Source organism: Girardinichthys multiradiatus, chromosome 7 (genome assembly GCF_021462225.1).
Source record: "Girardinichthys multiradiatus isolate DD_20200921_A chromosome 7, DD_fGirMul_XY1, whole genome shotgun sequence".
In the NCBI taxonomy this organism is placed as follows: Eukaryota; Metazoa; Chordata; class Actinopteri; order Cyprinodontiformes; family Goodeidae; genus Girardinichthys; species Girardinichthys multiradiatus.
Genome location: NC_061800.1, coordinates 37190555 through 37212632, shown reverse-complemented (window position 1 = coordinate 37212632; position 22078 = coordinate 37190555). Strand labels below are relative to the sequence as shown.

General features: G+C 38.1%; 1 protein-coding gene across 3 annotated transcripts; it reads left to right on the top strand.

Moving 5' to 3' along the window:
- The first annotated feature begins 78 nt into the window (after positions 1–78).
- ralba (v-ral simian leukemia viral oncogene homolog Ba (ras related)) lies at positions 79–18755 on the top strand. 3 transcript variants are annotated; one of them, XM_047369654.1, is made up of 5 exons: positions 79–235; positions 14765–14978; positions 16244–16452; positions 16934–17111; positions 18271–18755. In XM_047369654.1, the coding sequence occupies exons 2-5, from the start codon at positions 14865–14867 to the stop codon at positions 18391–18393; spliced, it is 624 nt and encodes a 207-aa protein (XP_047225610.1). In that variant the 5' UTR covers positions 79–235; positions 14765–14864; the 3' UTR covers positions 18394–18755. The 3 variants fall into 3 exon arrangements, with proteins under 3 accessions (XP_047225610.1, XP_047225612.1, XP_047225611.1); XM_047369656.1 differs by lacking the exon at positions 79–235 and adding an exon at positions 261–279; XM_047369655.1 differs by lacking the exon at positions 79–235 and adding an exon at positions 3684–3808.
- Positions 18756–22078: the final 3323 nt, after the last annotated feature.

Genomic DNA, 22078 nt, shown 5'->3' with positions numbered 1-22078 from the left:
AAAACACAAATTTTAAAACTCTATTGACAATTTTGCTGTATACTTTCTAAAATACCAACTAGAGCGAGGACAGGTACGTCACTTCCTGTCATCTGTTGTTTTTACTTCCGTAAGGTGGGGGTTTTTTGTTACGGGAGCGGTTTGTATTCAGAGAACCAATGCATCGGTCTGCGCTGGGAAAGCAGTCGGTTAGATAGCATCATCAACCAGGGGCAGCAACCTGAACTCTGCATCGGTAAGGCGTCCGGATGTTCTTCTTTAAGTAAAACGGTTGTGTAGGTATGTGCTTATAAGTGGGACTTTAAAAATAACGTTACCACGCCTTCGAGGAATGAATGCTGGAGTCAAAGTGCTGACCGCTTAACGGTGTTTTAAAACTGGTAGTTAACGGATGGTGTCATTTAATGTATGTGTTGTGGTGGTTAGCTAACTTTTTTTTTTTTTCTCAACTGAAAATCCGATTTATAGTATAATTATAATAACTCCATTGATTACGTCTACATTAGCATAACTGATTTGGACATTTCCCCCGATCTGTTAGCTCATATTTTTTTGTTTTTCTCTCGTAATAAATACTCTAAAAAATGTTTACTTCATTAGGCTGTGGTTTTAAATATCATTGTTTAGCAATAACTGTATTCACATTTCATGAAATTTCTCTGTTAATGTTGAAACTTTTTTTTATTTTTTTTTTAACAGCAGTAATACAATATTGTCTCTTATCAGCAGCTGTTAAAACTCGACACTTAATTTCGAGAATAACTGTTGCCGCTGTAAAGTTTTCACACTGAGAAGACACACCCAAGCTAGCTCATGAGTTCTGCTGATGTTGTAAATCTGTTGGTATCTCCACACTATGCAGCCTGAACTAATCTATTGAATCACATTGCTCTATCCCTTTATGCGGTCTAGAGGTGTTATGTTGTTTTCTGAAAGGATGTAGATTCAAAATGGCAGATAAATTCAAAGCCAGTTTAGTGAGTTGGCAGGTGGTAGCTTACATATAAACAGTGTGATGTGGAGATGCAGGTTGGGTTCCCTGCCTGTTCTTGAGTGTGAGAGAGGGGGTGGAGGACGCTGTTTGCAAAGGTGAGATGTACTGTATTCCTTGTTCCATGTCATAAATAATGGCAGGTCAATTTAGGTAGCAGGAGAAGTGAAGTGTGTATTTCCTTTTCCAGATAACTTGCTGCACAAACTTGTTGTTTTAGGATCTGCTTTGCAATGAAACTTCCAGTCGTCTCCTCATAAACAACTAGTGGACAGAACGCTGAGCCCAGCACATTGGCAGCATTTTCAGGGAAACCGGCTTATGAATTGCATAGCAGTCTTGTAGGGCTTGGCCTGCCTTTTTAAAAAGCTAATGCAGCTTATGTTAGTTTTTTTCTTCTCTTAGCAAATAGCGTCTTAGGTTTGTACTAATTTTTCTTTCTTTTTAATTAGATTCAAAAGTTGATTATTTTTGTTTTTTCTTTGGTTTGTACTAAGCCACAAATTGAACACAATGGATAAATCAAGCAACTGTCATTTCTATTTTTGAGCTGAACAGCAACCATGATGTGATCTTAACTCAGTATGGGTTTTGTTTGATAGCCCTATGTTTACTGGTGTCCTTTTATGCTGTAACTTGTCAGAGAATGACAGGCATTTTTCCCTCTTCACTTTTCCTCACAGTCGGTCTGGTTGGCTCATATCCTAGCCCCACCATCTCCATGTTTCCAAATCTTTGAGCAAATTTTCCGCATACGGTGATTCCTTTGTGTATTACTACACTGGTATCTCAGAACTATGTGATATTGTAATTTGCCACCAGGATGGACCTCCTTTAGACTTCAAAACTGTCTCAGTTCTTTCAACGAGTGGCTATTTAAGCTACTCTTGCCTTTCTATCATCTCGAAAGGCTCAACGACACTCCTGCTCACTGGATGTTTTCTGTTTTTTGTACCACTTTATGTAGATCATTGTCTGCATGAAAATTGTAGTAGGCAGCTCATTTGGCACCAACAATCGCCACAGCCAATGTCTCTTAAAACCTCTCACTTCTCCATTCTGATGTTCGCTTTGAACTTCAGCAAGTTGTTTTCACCATTTCTAGATGCTTGTCACTTTTGTTAAACGATTAAACAACTGTACCTAATAAAGTGATGAGTGAATGTATTTGTTTTGAGTAAACCAAGAGCCTATCCAGAACTTACACCAACATTTATCCTGGTTAATCTGATTATGTTAAGACCGTGCCAAACAATTGTTTTTTATTAGTAGCAGAGACGATGTTAAACGGTCACTGTAAAACAGGATTTTACTAATAATTTAAAGCAAAGACAAAATAGTACTGCTTTTAGTATCTTATATTAGTGATTAATGTCATCTGCGTAGGTAGCTGAAATTGCTGTCTCATTGTGTAGTCCTAGAGAATGTAGACCCTTACCTGAACTATGAGATTTCCAAAAGACTACCAACATTTCCAAATCAGTCCTGTACCATGACAGGCAGAGGTTCAAAGCTCAGCATAATCAAACAGAGGAACCGGCCTTCCTGTTGCTTTAAGTCTATTCCTCTTGTAGCCTGACTGAAACACAGATATATCATAATACTTTTCCTTTCAAACCTTCCTCCTTAAACTTTATTTTCAGATGTCACACTGATAGTGCAAATGGCTAACTTTTAGTCTTATTCACTAGCAATGTCGTGCCAAAAATGTATTTTTTTAATTAAAAAATTTAATTCTTGATGGAATTTTGAAATCTCATCAGTGAAGAAACTGGATTTTGTTCAGGAATCCGGAATCGGTTTGGGTGAGTTAGTTTTCTCTGTAGTGTGAGCTTTATTTTGGTAGCTGATTGTCCACTAAGATAACTTGACTATAAAATATCCCCTGCCAATAACCTAAGGATATAAGCTCTACAGCAGTGTCACTTGCTTTTAGGCAGTGCCGTGTGACCATTAAATGTAGAGCAGATCTCACTTTAGATATAATACATTACGCCAGTTGAATGAATCGTTATCATTTTTTTTAAGTGAAGCCCTATTAAAACATAAGCACATAGGATCTTATTTTTACGGATAAGCTGATGATTATTTATTTTATTGTGTTGACTGTATCATATATCTATCCTCTCTTTCTCACCTATCATTGTGATGCTTTTATCGCTCTCTGTGGCCTTTTTAGCATTTTGGACACTGTATATGTGCTAGGTTGACCATCCATTCCAGTAAGACTCCACTGCATGCAAATTGTGACTGTAATAGGTTACAAATATTGCATTCCACAGTCTTTGATAATAATACAAGTACTGTCCACACTGATATTGTGATGACGTTATATTTGCAATATATTGTGCGGCCCTATGTAGCTTTAGAAAGACGTATGAAGTAGTAGGTTTGTTTGATGGAGGTGACTTAATATTGTACCCTAATAATACGGTCCAGTTGACTCTATGTATTTGGGATTCCCCAAAAACATATGTTCACCTTCTGACAGTGTTGTTCATGCTGCATGTTTATTTACATATTAAGTGGGTAACTAGGATCTATTTCCAGGTGTGAATCGTTGTGGTAAGTGGAGTATTTACATCTGAATCAGCTGGGCGTCTTTTAAAAAGCAGGTGTGAGCAGGGCTTTAAATGCTGCAGAAGTTTGTCGAAGGGATAAGTCATAGGACGACAACCACCGTTGCTTTGTATTTTTGTGGCTTTAAAAAACAAAACAAAAAACAATGAATGCATTTTTTTGAGGTCCATATTTATGGAAAATGAAGGAGAAAAAAAACGATTCTGTTTTTGTTGATGAGAGCAGCCTAAGGGACTGGTAAGATAAAGCATAGCTTCCCTCTAGAAGTAGGAACAAGTTATGCAAATATGTGTTTGAAAAAGCCTTTATTCATATTTATTAATTCTCTCTAACTCAGTCCTAGCAGCTGGTGCCTGTGGGCATGTTTACCAAGCCGTGACAGGCAAAAACCTGTGTAATTTATTTATTTTTTTGCCTTTTTTGAAATGCAGCATTGTTTCAACGTGATGGTAACCTTTGTCAGGGACACAAATAGATCTACTGTCATTGAATTTATGCAGTTTTTTTTTTCCATGGTTCAGATACAGCTTGTAATTATTATTTTTATTTCACTTTTAATTAAAACATTTAGAATATGATATTTTCTTGTAATTGTATTCAGTGCATTCTAATCAGCAACAGCAGAGTTTCCAATTTTAGTACATGCATTGATGTACGAGACACCTGAAATTCCTCAGATCACTCTCCCTACTTTGTGCAGTTTCTTGGCTCCATTGCTGATTTATCCTCACACTCGCTTTCCGAATATACTTTGTAATCAACGCCACCGGATCACCGACCAACACTGAGTAACTCTAAAAAAATACGTTTCCTTTTTGGTCAAATTAAAAAAACCGCAATTTATTTGTATTTTTGTGGCTTTAGAAAAAAAGAAAAACAAAAAAAACAATAATTGCATTTTTTTTAGGTCCATATTTAGGAAAAAATGAAGGAGAAAAACATATTCTGTTTTGGACATTTTATGCAGGTATTGCATAAAAACAAATAGAAAAATTACGAGAACTAATCTATTTTTATTTGTCTTAAAAAAACTTCTCAGTTCTTTCTCGTTTTTGGCCAGAGGTTGTTTTTAAGGTGCATTGTTGAGGGCCTAAAGAGTCACATGCAGCTCCAGAACCGCAGGTTGTCGACCCTTGCTTTAGTGTGACTTAGTAGATGATTAAATGAGATTTGAATTAATGTTTTGTTGATGCTCAGCTCAGCTGACACTGTTGGATTGAATGAATATCTTCAGTTAGTATTTATTGATGAGAGCTGCCTCCCTAATATATATGCACATTAGATAGGGGTGTAAGGGACTCGTAATATAAAGCATAGTTTCCCACTAGAAAGAGGAACAAGTTATGCAAATATGTGTTTGAAAAAGCCTTTATTCATATTTATCAATTCTCTAACTCAGTCAAGGCAGCTGTTGCCAGTGGGCATGTTTACCAAGCTGTGACAGGAATAACCTGTGGATTGTTTTTTTTTGCCTTTTTAAAATGTAGCTTCGTTTGAGTGTGATGGTAACCTCTGTTAGGGACGCAAATAGATCTACTGTCACTGAATTTATGCAGGTTTCTTTTTTTCCATGGTTCAGATACAGCTTGTGATTTTTCTTTTTATTTCACTTTTACTTAAAACATTTAAAATATGATATTTTCTTGTAATTGTATTCACCACATCCTAATCAGCAGCAGCAGAGTTTCCAGAATTATTGTACAAGACACCTGAAATCCCTGAGATAACTCTCTCTCCTTTCTGCAGTCTCTTGGCTCCATTGCTGATTTATCCTCACTTCGAACACACTTTGTAATCAAGGCCACCGTTTCACTGACCAACACTGAGTGGGTTGTCTCAACTCACAAATGTGTTGGTGTGTGCATATTATGTAAACCCATGCGCCAAAACCAGAAATTTGTATTTACCCAACAACCCGCTGGCCTAGTTAATGCACGTCAATCACTCAATTTATTGTGGTCTTACTAAAATTCATTTTTAAAGACTGATGATCCCCAGATTGTATTTTAGAACATTTGAATTTAAATGATGTAAGACGTGGTCATAATTATTAATGAGAAAGCAGGCAGTGCTGCTAAGAGAGCCATTAATGTAGAGCTCAGCCACTGTCCAGTCTCTACCATAGATTTAAAACGTGGAAAACTATACTTGTAAAAAAAGTGGCAAAAAGAGGGGGGTGAAAACTGCATATATTTAGCCTGTTATAATTTGAGACCACATTATATTTTAAAACTATAAATTATGAATCATAGTAATGACTGATTGTGAGTTTAGTCTATACAAGGTGCTGTATCGGGTATTGTAGGCTTACAAATCTTTTTTCTTTTTTATGTGAAGTGCAAAAATCATCTCTGGTTTGCCATAATTAGCCTGTCAATGAAACACTTTCTTTTGTTTCATTCTTTGAATAACACAACGCAATGTTTTAGTAATGTACACGAAGCTCTGTATTTTAATTGCAAATTCATTTAAAATATTATTTATAATCTGTTGTATTATTTAACATTTTTAATGAATAATTTAACTATACCTCTAAGTCTACATTTTATCCGCTATAGGCTTTTTGGCCTGTAAATCTACAGGCTCTGACCAATTATTAAATAAAGAGACTTTACATGTAAAGATCCATAATTAATTTTGCAATTAAATTTTATGAAGGAGACATTATGTCAATAAAGACTCTTGATAAAAATGCAATAAGAGATTTTCTATCTGCAAGATACAAAGTCATAGATGAAGCTTTAACAAAATATCCAGGATGGTAAAAGCTGATGGTCAGCTGCATTACTGAATAACCTATGGATTGTTTTCAGCACAACATCGTAGGCTGTTCAGACAAACAGCCCAATCGTATTGACCTTTAAAGGGGGGACATCTACTGCCACCTACTGTAAGTTAGTTTAAGATACTTTGCTCAATAAATCAATTCCCCTTTTTGTGCTTCTATTCTAGGACAAGGACACAGATAGAATTACCTTGTTGAACTACAGCCATAGGTGCTACATTATTCCAGTGTTAAATATTCTGTCAGGACGGTACAGAAATGGTTTGGCTTTATAAAACTAATCTTTACATCTACAGTGCTGTGTTGGCTATAAGAGCTCTGCCTTTGATTGCTCAGTAGCGTGGGTATACTTTGCATATGTCTTAATGTTTTAACTTTACACTGATGGTTCATCCCTATTTTTATGTAGTAGTACTGTATATAACAGAGCCTGTTGGGATATGGTGAACAGTAGCATTGCGGTTCACTGTTGCTCAGCAGCAACATAATGATTTTTTAATATACAGTGTTTATAAAAAGTCTACACACACTTGTTAAAATGCCCCTTTCTTTGCTGTACAAATCTGACAAAACGCTAATTGACTTAGAAACGTTTCGCACCTTTGTGACCTATAACCTGTGCATCTTAATTTAAAAAACTGAAATAATGTGGTTGCATAAGTGTGTACACCCTATTACAACTGGGAAAGTGGCTATATTCAGAAGTGACCACCATATTTAAAATCATGTTAAATAGTAGTCTACACAATTGCAATCATTTAGAGTGCCTCTGATTTACAAACAAACTGCTAGATCAAGTTCAGTTGTTCTTTTTTTTTTTGTTAGTTGCATGTCACTGCAAATATCATGGCCCGCAAAAAGCTATCAAAGCTTCAGAGAGATCTCATCTTTAAAAGTTATCTGTCAGGAGAAGGGTGCAAAAGTCCAAGTCATTAGATGCACTATGGAATATGATATTTTCTTCTGAAAAAAACAAAAACAAATCCAAGATTGTAAAAATTTAGCAAAAACACATTTGAAGTCTCAGAAGCTTGTGAAACTGTGTTAAGGTCAGATGAAACCAAAATGAAACTTTTAGCTGCAATTCCAAAAGGTATGTTTGGCACAAAGATAACAATGCGCATCAGCAACTGAACACTGGTCCCGGTCTAATTACATCAACAGGGGTGTTTAGACTTTTTATATCCAGCAGACGTCTTCAGAAATGGGAAATAACCAAGTATTGTTTTGTTTCTGTTTTTGTTTTTTTTTGTAAAAGATTAAAAAAAATTATTGGGAACAGTAGATGGCACCTTATTTTCACAGTGAAAATATTTCCATATAAAATAAGACAGGAAGTGTTTTAAATACAGATTTGTTCAAAAAAGAAAAGCAGCCTACTTAGTGTTGCTAAAGTAGGGAGGATTCTGACACGGAGAGGATTTAGGGTCTCAGTTGCCCAGTTTTATCAAAAGCTTCTCTGTACACTCCCACAGGCGAAGACTTGTTAGTATGCATTGTAGGGCAAAAATTGGCTCCTTGCTGGTGTAGCTGTCCTTTTTAAGTATAGTAAATCATTTCCTGATCTCCACAGGCAGTGAGTTTTATAACTGCCATATATGAACGACCAAATACATTTCTGCAGAGCCACCTGCAGGCTTCACGCTTAAATTATGCATTGTTTGTTGCAGTGTGATAAACATGTCATAGTCTTAAAAACTGGCCTGGGGTCACAGAAAGTCTTACCCATTCTTACACTTCCCTTCACTTACAGTCAGGTTATTGTCCTGGCACAGCAAGCTGAGAGCCAAGTTTATCCTTCACATTTCTGGAGTTAATTTTGAGAGTTGTAGCAAATAAAGGTGACTCAGTCAAAGGTTTATTGCCGTTGTTTGGTTTGCATATGCAACATGAGTAACTGGTGCATGCAAGAAGGAAAGCAGGGTGGTTTTACTGGAAAAAATATAATTGAGAGATATCAAAGTCAACTTTCTGCTCCAATTAGTAAGTCCATGTTTCTGGTCACCTTGTATGTTCTGAAGGTTTTGATCAGTTTAGTTTTCTATTTTTGAGGATGAGGTCGGCAGATCTTCTCATAAACCTCGGATTTAAAAGTTTCATTAGATGGACCCCCAGTACTTGGGTCCAAAGAGAAGAGCATCCCAAGAACTGAGGTTCAATGCATACATAACACAAAAAAATGATAACCAGGAATGTGACTAATTTTGTATATAGTGGAGATGCCCTGAGAAATTGGCCGTTGGCCAAACTTTTCTTTTTGGATCAGTAAACATTAAATAACCAAACGCTAACAGTTCCCGTTAAAAACAACACTTTTCCATGTAGGAGTTGTTACTGAGGGAAGAATACTCATTTAGCTATTTTTTATGATCAGCGAGGTGTTGAAAATGAAGTCAGATGAAGCACGACCATCATAGGAAGCTATTCAAACGAAAACTGAGCTGGCCATTTATTTATATTTATATTTGCGGGAGTGTAGCGGGCGCTGGTCATTTGCCCTTTCTATATTTCATGTTTTGGTCATGTCGTATAGAGCTTTCTGGAAAGGAATTGGTTTAATTAAATAACCGAAATAAGTCACAGATTTCTGTAAATCTATAGTTTGTAGCAGTTAATCCCTAATGTAAAAAAAAAATCTTTCATCAATTATAACTACGGAAGAAATCTAGTTGTAAGTTATTGGCTTTATCCTAATGTTTGTTTGATGCAACTCATGTCTCATCGAGCTTCAAAGGTTATAATGCAACACATACATTGTTGCACCACATATGACCAGGTCAAAGGGCAGGCTACTGTGCATAAATGATAGGGTCGAAGTTATTATCTGTAAAGCAAGGTGACGGGCATTCTTTGAACATAGAGATGTACTTATGAGTAACAATAGAAATACTTATGAGTAACAAACACCATGCAAAATGTTTTAAAAGTGGCTGATTAAGTGGAGACTTTTACTTTGAACTTAAATGACCAAAGGGTGCATGAAGAGGCACCTTTGATTAAGTGGTAGACAAGTGCCATTTTCAGTTAATGAAACATTTGCTTGGGTATTCTTAGCTGTAAGCTTTTCTTGGTGTCTGTGTCAATCTTGGAAATGGTTGGTTCAGCTTCATCTAAGTCTTAAAGTAAGAACAAGTTAAAGTTTGGGTGATTCTCTAAAGGGCTTTTTGATGAGTTTTTGCTGCTCATGTTGCATTGGTTTTATCTATTTTTCAGAAGCCTAGCAAACAAAGCAGTTTGTTACACTTCACTCCTCCATTTTCACAACCTCTGATCCACTTAAAAGGGCTTCTACCAAGCATGTATTTTATCTCGTCTTTGTCTGAACTTTTCCGAAACCAAGCCTGCATTGCTGTAATGTTTAAAATGTACCTATAAGTTGTTTAGTGTGTTCAGTTTATTGCTAGTCCATTCAAAGTTTTACCATCTGTGCTTGTGCACAAAGAAGTGGGTTACATGTGAATAATTGAAATGGTGACCCGTATACATAAGTGCTGAATTCTGCAAGTTCCATCAGAAAGTGTGTAACTGTTTTGTGTGGGTATCCTCCTATCAGCTATTTCACTGGTCTGGTTTGGGATAACAAAGACAGGAAGAACACAGGTCAGGGTTCATTCCATGATTAGGGAGAGTGGAACCACGATGCCATATCCTAAATATTTTCCTATATTACATCAGAGATGCTGATATCCAATAAAAGGGCTCACATCACTCCTGTCTTAGCTTCGCTCCAATGACACTAGTTCATTTTAGGTTTCATTTTAAACTTCTTGTTCTAATATTTAGGGCCCTGCATGGTCAGGCCCTCCAATATATCTCGGATATGCTTAAGCCACAGTCTTCTGCCAGAACTCCGAGGTCCGCTGATCAGGGTCTTTTGTTAGTCTCAAGTACAATGTTTAAGACCCTTTGGGATCGGGCGTTTCAGGCCGTTGGACCACGATTGTGGAATTCTCTTCCATTGTTTTTATGCCGCGTCGACTCCATTGATCATTTCAAAACGCTGCTAAAAACATATTTGTACAGAGAGGCCTTTAATTCATGTGATGTTTATAATTGCTTTGCTTATCTTATGTGTTTTGTGAAGCACTTTGTGATTTTGTCTGTGAAAGGCGCTATACAAATACTAACTTGCAGAAAGCTCTCATATCTTAAGTAGCACATTTACAGATCATTTGTGAGGCTTTATTTGATTTCAAGGCTGGTTTCCCTATGTAATGACAAGTTTTAAGTAGAAATTCTGAGGTTTTATTTTTTAAGGAAGATTATCTCCTCACGGCTGTCTCTCTTGAGAAGAGCACACACAACTGCACTGCTGGTTTCGAGCAGAGGTGTTTACTGTTAGGGAGGAGCAGATTACTAATACTACTATAAATCAGCTCTGTTTCCATTAGCATGACATCCCAAGAGGAGGGAATGATCTGTCTCCGCAGAGAGAGAGAAAATGTTAAAGATAAGATGAAAAGGTGGGGGACGACTACAGAGATTTTTGTGCCCTCATATTTTGTTTTGGGGATGTGTCCTTGTACTTTTGACCATACAATATTGCTGGATGGCTCAGTTGGTATTTTATGCACTCAGATATGACAGCATTAACAACAACATAGCAAGATAAACACATGGTGGCACAGAGTCTTTGTATGAGATCAGATCTTCCCACAGATTGAGGAATGCGTTGCATCAGTGCGCAGTAGACCCCCGAGTATTTCATTTTTCTGGCTACTTGCCATTTGGCTCTAGCTTGTTAGTAAACCATCTTCTTGTAACTAATCTAGTTATTTCCCATCATATAAGGTGTAGAAGAAACCCACAAATTAATAAAATAGATTAGCTGTATTTAGTCGTTGAAGATGTGTTTAATTCCTCCTGTTATCTTTATACTGCCAACACAGTAATGCAAGTCAGTGGCTTTCTTTTAACAAGGAAATTTCTTATAACTCAATGCGGCATCTAGTTGCTGCTTTAGCGTCAGCTAATATGACCCCAGGATCTGAAGGTGAATGCTTCAAGTTAGGCATAAAATCCAATGTCTCTGATGCTTTTACTTTAAAGTAAGGAAGGGGGTTGTTGTTGAGTTGTTTTCCAAAGTGCTGGACACCTCAAGCTCTGTACTAATACCACATCAAGATGCCTGGTGGCCCGCTTACAATGCAAAACTAAGGGAGTATCTCAGTGTTTTAGGGAATCAGGACTTAAATTGGGCTCCTCTAATCCAAAATATAAAAACATTTGATTGAACCTGAACTGGATCATTTTAAACTGTAAATCGTACATTGTACACGTCAAGACATGTCTGTGGTTCACTAGGCTGCAAGAGAGAGCAATACTTTCAATAGGTAACAGGAAGGCTAAGGGAATTTCATCCAGGTTGGTCAGTTTTATCTTTTAAAGTGCTCAAACTCTGTCATGGAACATGCTGGGTTTGGGAATGTTGGCAGCCTTTTAAAAGATCTCGGTTAGGGTAAGGAATCTATGCTCTCTCTAGGGAATGCATACATTGACTGCTTTATTCAGTTAGTGACACTAATTGCTAATAAATAAAAAAAGCACATGTAAAAAATTTTGTTTCTGGTTTAAAATGTTAGTGTTTACAGTGACTGCTCTCCAGTGTTGCCAAGTCTGCTTTGGGCTTCTTTTTTTTTCTAAAGTCGCTTGCAAATCTCATGAGTTGCGGTTTTTTGGGCTTGTTGTTGACTTTGAAGTTGCTTATTTGGACTTGACTTTCTTTCCAAGTCAAACCCCTGATTATCTCCCAGCTCCTCACAATAAAGCAAAACACGAGTGGTAGGTAGTTTGTCCTTTCCACGCCCCTGTTTCCTGGTTATCGCGACGCCCCCAAACACACACATGCCGGAGCTCAGAGTGACAGCGGGAGAATGAGTTGCAGTAACTGAGGAAAATAGCAATGATGTATTGTAGTCCAGGTAAATGCCGTTTTACATCTTTTTTTAAAATCTGTGCCAGGCTTTATGCGAATTTTTACATATGTGATTTCTGACAAAGAACGAAGATGGTTTTACACTGAGCCTATTAGAATTGCCTCATGTGTGTCTTTTCTTTTAAACAGTTTAAAGAAAGTTTTTTATTGACTATTTTAATGTTTACTGTCATTTTGCCGTTATGTATGCAAAATGCACTTTTCTTTATATCAGAGTTTAAAAGTACAAGTTATTCAAAGATTTTAAGTTCAGAATTTTCATGGTTAAAGTTTTTAGTATAATTTTGCTGTTGCTTATGTATAATGCCATACTAATTGTGTACATGTATAATGTTTATAATTGCCCTCTGTTTTACATAGTGTGGTGGTTGCCTGTTGGGCTGGTTTTCATAGAGCTCGTTGCTAGTTTTTCTCGCAAGGTCTGGCAACACTGCTGCTCTCACGCACATAATTAACAACCGCTGACGGCAGGAAATCTGAAGAAATGTTGCATGCTGTTTGTTCTTATATCTTCTCATTCACCCATTTCATGTTTATGTTTACTTTTCAAACATCTGCACTGCACTGGTATGAAGAAGCCCAGAGAGGACCATGATATCAGTTCTAAGAAGAATCTTTAAAAATACTTGCACATGGAAAGCACTAATTTAGTTTTTTTAAAAGTAACTATTCTATGTTGCTGAATACATATTTCATCCCACATGAATGTGCAGAACAGTGGACAAACATTTTGTATCCAGGCATGTAATTACTTTATCAACTGCCTGGGATTCTATTCACAGAAGAATCTGTAAGGAAGTGTTTTTTTTGTGAAAACCGATACGTATTCTTGCGTTCTGCTGTTCATGTACACAATGGGGTGCATTTTCTCTAAAAACAGCACGATTTGAAAAGGGGTTTTAGAGTGTAATGTTTTGAGAAGGTCCTGCTCTCAATCTTCGTGTAAACAGGAAGAATGGATTCATCCTGTATGGGGAAGCCCTGGCATTTCTACAATAGACTGCGATTAGTAGACGTTAATGCCCACAGCATAACAAATGCCGACCAGTTTAAAACCCACAGAAGAATATATTAACAATAACAATGGGCAGATTTCAGGGTACCATTTGTGCAGCGGACTCTTTTGAATATAATGACATCTATCCAACAAAGTGCACATTTTTTAGCTCGTTACCACGATCGTGGGAGATGCATTTTATACAGAACACACTGCCTACTAGTGCCATGGCAGGGGAATTGCACCGTGTTCGCATTTCTGGAGACGGAAAAACAATCCCGTTTTCAATTGATCGTTGTCGTGTAAATGTGGCCTTTATGAGAAACCTGATGGGTTTAAAATCTGTGTCAGCAGTTAAACATTTACACGAACCAGAGATCAGACACATTCCAAATAATTCATCTATAATTTTTAATGCTTTTTTGATATGAGGACCACCATGGATTGAAAGAAGAATGAAAAGTACACCTAGATTAGCTGAACCTTGATTAAATTATTCTACATGGTTTACTTTATAGTCCATCAAACCTTAAGTCTAAGAAAACAACACAAAATTGTTAAAACACTGTCGAATGCCACCTTTTTCTCATGAAGCCAGCATGGTGTATCATCTCATCTTGAGAGCTGGATTTATCCATCCACTTTTGTTGTTTCTAAATACCTAAATAAAAAAAAAAGTAGTGTCCTGCAAAATTACTACTTCACTTAATTCTTAAAAGATGTAACTGTTATTACTTTGAGAAAGACTGTCCAAACAGAAACTGCACTTGGCAAATAAACTCACAGCAGGAAACAGACATTAAAAGATATCATGAAATAGGTGGGACCTCTAGCATTTGCTAGAGAGGCATTGAGAGATGCAAAGATGTTCACAATTTTAAATAATTACATAAATATTAACAGTGGAAGCTTGGTTTTTAGCTCTCAGCACATTTGACTCTTAAAATTAGTTCCATATGAATTAAAATTCAGGGTGAGACGTTTTAGGCATCTGCAGCGGAGTCAGTTAGGCACTCTGTTTAAAAGTTATATCTGACAGGGATGGAAGATACTGAAGTCAGGCAAAAAGCAATTGACTGAGCTTTCACCTACTGAGTGCAGGACCCTTATAAAGCAGATAGATGGCCAGTCAATTTCTTTTTTTTTTTATTAGGGTTTTAGCACAGGAGACTGTTTAAATGCTTTCGTAAATTCGGCCTTGCTGTGGAGAATGATGGCTTCATTACTCCTGATCAGTTGCAATGAACTTTTGATGGCCAAATTTATAAAGTTCCGGAATTCATGAGTAGGCAATTTGGCACGTTAAAGAGGGCGGTGGGGGTTAAAATTCAAGATTTGTTGGAACTCAGCCTAGAGCCTTGGCACAGTGTGCTACTGTCGATGCAAGGGCTGTTAAGTAACAACTGCCATCTGTCTGTCTGTTTCCCTCCTTATTGATGTTATCCACCGCTAAGTTTCCTCTCTTGTCATTCACAGGTCGCCGTTGTGTGCGAGTGTGTGCATGTGTGTGTGGCTGTGTGTGCAAGTGGGCACATGTGTTTGAGTAAGTAAGAAGGACTCGAGGAAAAATCCAGTGATGGCTGCCAATAAGGGTAAAAACCAGAGTTCTCTGACGCTGCACAAGGTGATAATGGTGGGAAGTGGAGGTGTTGGGAAGTCCGCCCTCACGTTGCAATTCATGTATGATGAGGTGAGTTGACACTATAGACACCTAGTATGCCCACAAACCTCTGTCCTGTCAGATTAGTCTTGTTCCCGTTTAATAATTGGTCTCCCGGGAAAGACTGTTAACATTAGATGAGAGGCCTCCCAAAACAACCATGTAGGAGAGGCTAATAAAACTCTTCAATAATAGGTGTGGATCAACCCTCCTTTTGTGTTTTGTGATCTTTCTTTACACATCACAATTAAAAGCTTCATCGTATTTTAATGGGATTTGATGTGTGTAGTTGTCAAGCGAAAAGAAGACAAATACATTGTTTTCCAAATCCGCCTCCACCCACCCAAACAAAATTTGAAAAGTGTGCTGTACATTTGTTTTCAGCGCCATTTTTCCTGATCCCCTTAAATATAATTGGATGTTTAGTAAAGATAGTTCGTCTGCGTGTAATTTAATGTTAGTCCCATGTACAAGGTTTAAGACCGACTAAAAATGGTCTAAATCCATCTGCTCTGTGACCATCTGAGAGGTTTTGCATTCCAGATTCAACCTTTTTATTACAAAGTTATTATCCCATTGTTGAAAGAAAATCAGATGTCATGTTAGCAGTTTGCCACAAGTCATGTTAATGACACAGGAAATAGGTGGTAGACGGTTCTCTAGTCAGATGAGACCAAATTTAACAATTTGACCTGCATGCAAAAGACTGTTACATAAAACTAACACTGCATGTTATTGTGAAACATGGTGGTGGCAGCATCATGCCATGGAGATGCTTTTCTTAAGCAGGGATAGTGAAGTTGGTCAGAATTGATGGAAAAAAGGATAGAGCTAAAAAGTCAAAGTCTAAACACGAGTTCAGTTGAGTCTGTTGTAAGACCTCAAAGTTGCTGTTCAAACATGCTTTCCATTCAACCTGTCTGAAATTGGGCTCTTTTGCTAAAATTTCTACAAAGGATGGTCTTCTTATGTGTAAAGCTGGTGTAGACATACTGTACCCTAAAAGACCTGAAGTTATAACCGCAACAAAAAATGGTTCTGCAAAATATTGTCTAGGGGGAGGTGAATAAAAATTCATGCCAAACCTTTCACATTTTTACCTGTAGAATACACTGCCCTGTGTTGTTCACTCGCATAAAATCCCAATAGAATACGATGAAGTTTGTGGTTGGAATGTGACAATCAGTGAAGTGTTGACATGCTGTTTAGGTCAGCTGGAGTACATGTTCAGTTTTTAGTGTCCTTTACACATCAAAAAAAAAAAAAAAAAATTGACTAAATCTTCTCATCCTCAGTTTGTGGAGGACTATGAACCCACTAAGGCAGACAGCTACAGGAAGAAGGTTGTGCTTGATGGGGAGGAAGTCCAGATTGACATCCTGGACACAGCTGGCCAGGAGGACTATGCTGCTATCAGGGATAATTATTTTCGCAGCGGGGAGGGCTTCCTGCTGGTTTTCTCCATCACAGAGCACGAGTCCTTCAGTGCCACTGATGAGTTCAGGTAATGATGCAGTGAGGCAGACATGTAAATGTGGCATCTGTTGAAGGTCCACGACTTTGATGAGATGTAAATTAGATTACATGTTGCTATCTTGGTAATGACTGTAATCACTGAAAAGATTCAATTACACTTTTTCTTCTCCTCAATCTTATTGTTCTAGACAAATCAACTTTAGGATTAACTTTGTTGCCTTTTTGCATCTGATCTAAAAATGTAACCAAAATTGTTGTCACATTAATGCGTTTTGGGTTATGCATCCAACATGGATTTGTTTTTGCAAGGAAGAAATAACCCTGTACATTACAAAACACCGATGCTAAAATACAAAATCTATCAGCAGCACTGTCAGAGTGGCTCTACCTGTTAAATGTTGGTTTAAGAATGATACTTATTATTACTTTGTACCATGGCTGCGAAGTATTAAAAACAATATTTGACAACTGTCACATTTTTTTATTAGACTTTTGTTGTGTGCTTGAAGGGAGCAGATCTTGCGGGTGAAGGCGGAGGAGGACAAGATCCCTCTCCTGCTGGTTGGGAACAAGTCGGACCTGGAGGAACGTCGGCAGGTGTCCGTGGACGAGGTGCGCGGCAAGGCTGAGGAGTGGGGGGTCCAGTATGTAGAGACATCTGCCAAAACTCGAGCCAACGTGGATAAGGTGCCACTACTCACACATTGTATATGTTGAACAGAAATGTTCTAAAGTTTTCAGCTGTGTTATCAATATCAACAGTAATATTAGATCTGATATTTGTCCATCCTTTTTCCCATGATGCTCGGAAGTTGGTTTATTCATGCATCTTTAGACTTGCTACAGCTCGTCTGTGGTATGCAGTTTTAGATTATGCAATCCAAGGCTCATCTGATGAGAGCTTTATGCTGTAATCCTGATTTTTTTTTTTTTACCAGTTCCATATTTATGTGGTTCTGTGTTAGGGATCACCACACTGAATAAGTTTGGTGCTTGTGAGATTCCTCCCCAATGTTCTTTATAGACTGAGAAGAATCTAAACATGTCTATAATAGGCATGGGCCAGTATGAAATTCTCATGGTACGGTATTGTTCTGGTCTTTCTACAGTTACTAAATTCTATCTAGGTAATATTGGCTAGTTAATAAGTACGACTGTCTGCTCAGCCAGCCAGCCTGCTGTGAGCTGCTTAACAGATATGCCACTTACAGTGGGGAGAACAAGTATTTGATATTACAAGTACTTGTACAATACAAATGGGCCACAGGAAAATAGCCAAGCAGCTTGGTGAGAAGGCAACAACTGTTGGCACAATTATAAGAAAATGGAAGAAGTTCAAGTTGGTCTGGGGCTCCATGCAAGATCTCACCTCGTGGGGCATCGATGCTCATGAGGAAGGTGAGGAACTACACGGCAGGACCTAGATAATGACCTGAAGAGAGCTGGAACCCCAGTCTCAAAGAAGACCATTAGCCAGACCATCAGTGCACGCAAGGTCCCCCTGCTCAAGCCAGCGCATGTCCTGGCCCGTCTGAAGTTTGCCAATGACCTTCTGGATGATCCAGAGGGGAAATGATAATTACTTAAAAATCACTTAATGTTATTTTCTAAATGTTTGTTTTAGACCGTTAAAGAGTATCTGTGATAAAAACGAAAGTCTTCTAAATCCTTTGCAAGTTGTGAAAACGTGCAAAATCAGCAGTGTATCAAATACTTGTTCTCCCTACTGTATCTAACCTATAACTTCTGTACAGTACTGAATTTTAACATGAACTCAACTGAAATTGTTTGCTTTTTATCTGACTCCCAAACAGTGAAGTGACAGAGCTACTCATTTTCTCTCCAGGTATTCTTCGACCTGATGCGTGAAGTGCGTGGCAAGAAAATGACTGAAAACAAGGACAAAAACGTAAAAGGAAAGAAGACTAAGAGCAAGAAGAGTTTCAGAGAGAGATGCTGTCTACTTTGAGCTCTTCGTGGACCTAAAGAAAAGCCACAACACACAAATGTATTGCTGGGGAGCAAAGCAGATGTCTTTCATTGTCATTTAAATAAGAAATTGATAATTATTTTTGTAATAGCTTGGGATAGATTAGTGTCTACAACAATCTCAACCACTTTGTTGCCAATTTTACTTACTAAACCTCTGTTTTTGGGGGGTTTTACTGGATTGTTACTGTGACTTGGACTGCAGTGCTTGATAGCTAACACTAAGCTAATGACCAAACTGCCAGTGACACTAACTATGCTGCTCAAGGAACTCTCCACTCTTTAACACAGACATATTGTACAACCTTTGACCTTAATTAAACAATGCATTGAATCTCTGAAGCCACTCTCGACCCTAACATGCGTATATATTTTTTGAGTGCAGACCACTTGTTTCTGTATTTATCAATCTGCAAGGACCTATAATGCTGCTGTTTGTCATGTTTGTTCATTCATAGTGACACTTGCTGCTCTGCCTGGCAAACATTTGGGTCTTATCCGTTTTATCAGTTCAGATTTATCTTTGAACATTTTAAATGATTTTCTTTATTTTTGTGTGAGTAGGAAGTTTTATTTTCTCAATAATTTGTGATTATTGTGCCCATATATGATTCTCCAGGTAGTGCAATACAGTTAAAGGAGTTGTTGCCAAACAGGGTTTTTTTTTTTTTTTTCACTTCAGATTTTTTTCTGCCCTGACAGGATTACAAAAAGTCAGTCAAATAAAAGCTTTGAAGTTCTGTAGAACATAGCCACAAAAATAAATCTTTAGAGACTCTTTAAAGCACATTAATTCATGCTTTGTGCAGATATGATGTAATATTGTTCTATATTATATCTATATATCCACATCAGGTTGTGATACATTCACGTACTCTAAACTTTCTAACGGTGCAGGTTTTTTTTTTTTTTTGTAATTTCTTTTAAAGTAATGTCAGTGTTCTGACATTTTGACAATTTTCAATCATGACATGCCTGTATTATGGTTGATAATTTAATTGTAAGAAATCAGTTGTTCATTAAATTTTAATAACATGCACTTCATTGCCAAATCCTATGAAGGTAGATATGTTCACAGTGGAGACTTAAATAGTTTGTGCCAAGCAAACTGCAAATTGAACCATGTGTGTACACGATGTACAGGGGTTGGACAATGAAACGGAAACCAGGCCAAATTGGACCAGCCTGGTAGCCAGTCTTCATTGATTGCACATTGCCCCAGTATAAGCAGAGTGTGAAGGTTCAATTAGCAGGGTAAGAGCACAGTTTTTCTCAAAATATTGAAATGCACACAACATTATGGGTGACATACCAGAGTTCAAAAGAGGACAAATTGTTGGTGCACGTCTTGCTGGCGCATCTGTGACCAAGACAGCAAGTCTTTGTGATGTATCAAGAGCCACGGTATCCAGGGTAATGTCAGCATACCACCAAGAAGGACGAACCACATCCAACAGGATTAACTGTGGACGCAAGAGGAAGCTGTCTGAAAGGGATGTTCAAGTGCTAACCCGGATTATATCCAAAAAACATAAAACCACGGCTGCTTAAATCACGGCAGAATTAAAGGTGCACCTCAACTCTCCTGTTTCCACCAGAACTGTCCGTCGGGAGCTCCACAGGGTCAATATACACAGCCGGGCTGCTATAGTCAAACCTTTGGTCACTCATGCCAATGCCAAACGTCGGTTTCAATGGTGCAAGGAGCGCAAATCTTGGGCTGTGGACAATGTGAAACATGTATTGTTCTCTGATGAGTCCACCTTTACTGTTTTCCCCACATCCAGGAGAGTTACGGTGTGGAGAAGCCCCAATGAAACGTACCACCCAGACTGTTGCATGCCCAGAGTGAAGCATGGGGGTGGATCAGTGATGGTTTGGGCTGCCATATCATGGCATTCCCTTGGCCCAATACTTGTGCTAGATGGGCGCGTCACTGCCAAGGACTACCGAACCATTCTTGAGGACCATGTGCATCCAATGGTTCAAACATTGTATCCTGAAGGCGGTGCCGTGTATCTGGATGACAATGCACCAATACACACAGCAAGACTGGTGAAAGATTGGTTTGATGAACATGAAAGTGAAGTTGAACATCTCCCATGGCCTGCACAGTCACCAGATCTAAATATTATTGAGCCACTTTGGGGTGTTTTGGAGGAGCGAGTCGGGAAACGATTTCCTCCACCAGTATCACGTAGTGACCTGACCACTATCCTGCAAAAAGAATGGCTTAAAATCCCTCTGACCACTGTGCAGGACTTGTATATGTGATTCCCAAGATGAATTGACGCTGTATTGGCCACAAAAGGAGGCCCTACACCATACTAATAAATTATTGTGGTCTAAAACCAGGTTTCATTTTTATTGTCCAACCCCTGAATGTGCACTAACAATGCAATTTGTCAGAACTATGCTACCTTACTGTGTCTTTCAGCAAAGCCTTGCTTCATAACTCATGTTTAATCAAGTGCTATGGTGAGTGAGATGTTTCTACCACTGCCTAAGCCATTCTTTGTAACATGCCTTCCTTATGTATGCTACTGTGAATATGCTTCAGTCTCCTTTCAGCAAAAGCTACAGGAAAGCTACAAAATAAATGTTTCTTTTCATTATTCCTGAACTTTTTGTTTGTATCATTTAAAACACGTTTCTGTGTAATAATTTTATATAGCTCATTCATGGGAGCTACACTTCAGTGAATTGAAATCATTTAACACCATTACACTTAGTGCTGCACTTCGCCCTCTCCTGGTGGGAGTAGGTGTTTAATGTTCTATCAAAGTATTTATATCCAAACTCTTATCTTTTTATGTTCTTCAGTCTGCATTTACTTTGATTTTCTTAAATAAAACTGAGTGGAACCAATTTCCTTCAGAAGACAGCTAAACAATTAACCAATTCCACCTGTGTGTAATTTTTCCTCAGAGAACATGGTCAAACAGCACCAAGATGCAGACAGGTCAGGGATAAAGCTGTGGAGACATTTAATGCAGGATCAAGTTATAAGGCAATATCCCAAGGTTATAACTATTTAGGGAGCACTGTTCAATCCCTCATCCAAAATGGAAAGATTATGGCACAACTGCAAACTTACCAAGACAAGGCCACGCACCTAAACTGACTGATCGGATTAGGTGAATGTTAATCAGAAAACCGCTCAAGAGGTCTATGGTAACTCTGTAAGAGCTGCAAAGAATCATAGCTCAGGTGGACAAATTATGCACTACACACATCTGGCCTTTACAGAACAGTGGCAAGAAGAAAAGAAAGCCATAAGAAGTCTTGTTGCAATTTACTACAAGTCATACAGTGGACACAGCAATCGTGTAAGTGCTGTGGTCAAATAAGGCTAAAGTGGAACTTTCCAGCCTACATGCAAAATAATGTATGGCGGAAAAACTAACGCTTGAGACTGTGGTGGCGGTTTACTTTTAGTAGCAACTCTAAATTCACAATGGAACAGTTTGGATCAAAGCAGTATCATGTGTTAAAATGGCCCAGTCAAAAGTCCAGAACCCAGTTGAGAATCTTTGGCAAGACTTAAAGGTTGCTTTTTGCAAATGCTTTCCACACAATCTTATTGAAATTTGGCTATTTTGCAAAGAAGAATTGGCAAATGTTTCTGTCTCTTGATGTGCAAAGCGGGTAATGACATACCCCAA

Excerpts from the sequence above, each read along its gene's own strand:
- ralba (XM_047369654.1), top strand. The coding sequence starts at position 14,865 with ATGGCTGCCAATAAGGGTAAAAACCAGAGTTCTCTGACGCTGCACAAG. Across the intron at positions 14,979-16,243 it reads TGCAATTCATGTATGATGAG|TTTGTGGAGGACTATGAACC; the intron begins GTGAGTTGACAC and ends TCTCATCCTCAG. Across the intron at positions 16,453-16,933 it reads AGTGCCACTGATGAGTTCAG|GGAGCAGATCTTGCGGGTGA; the intron begins GTAATGATGCAG and ends GTGTGCTTGAAG.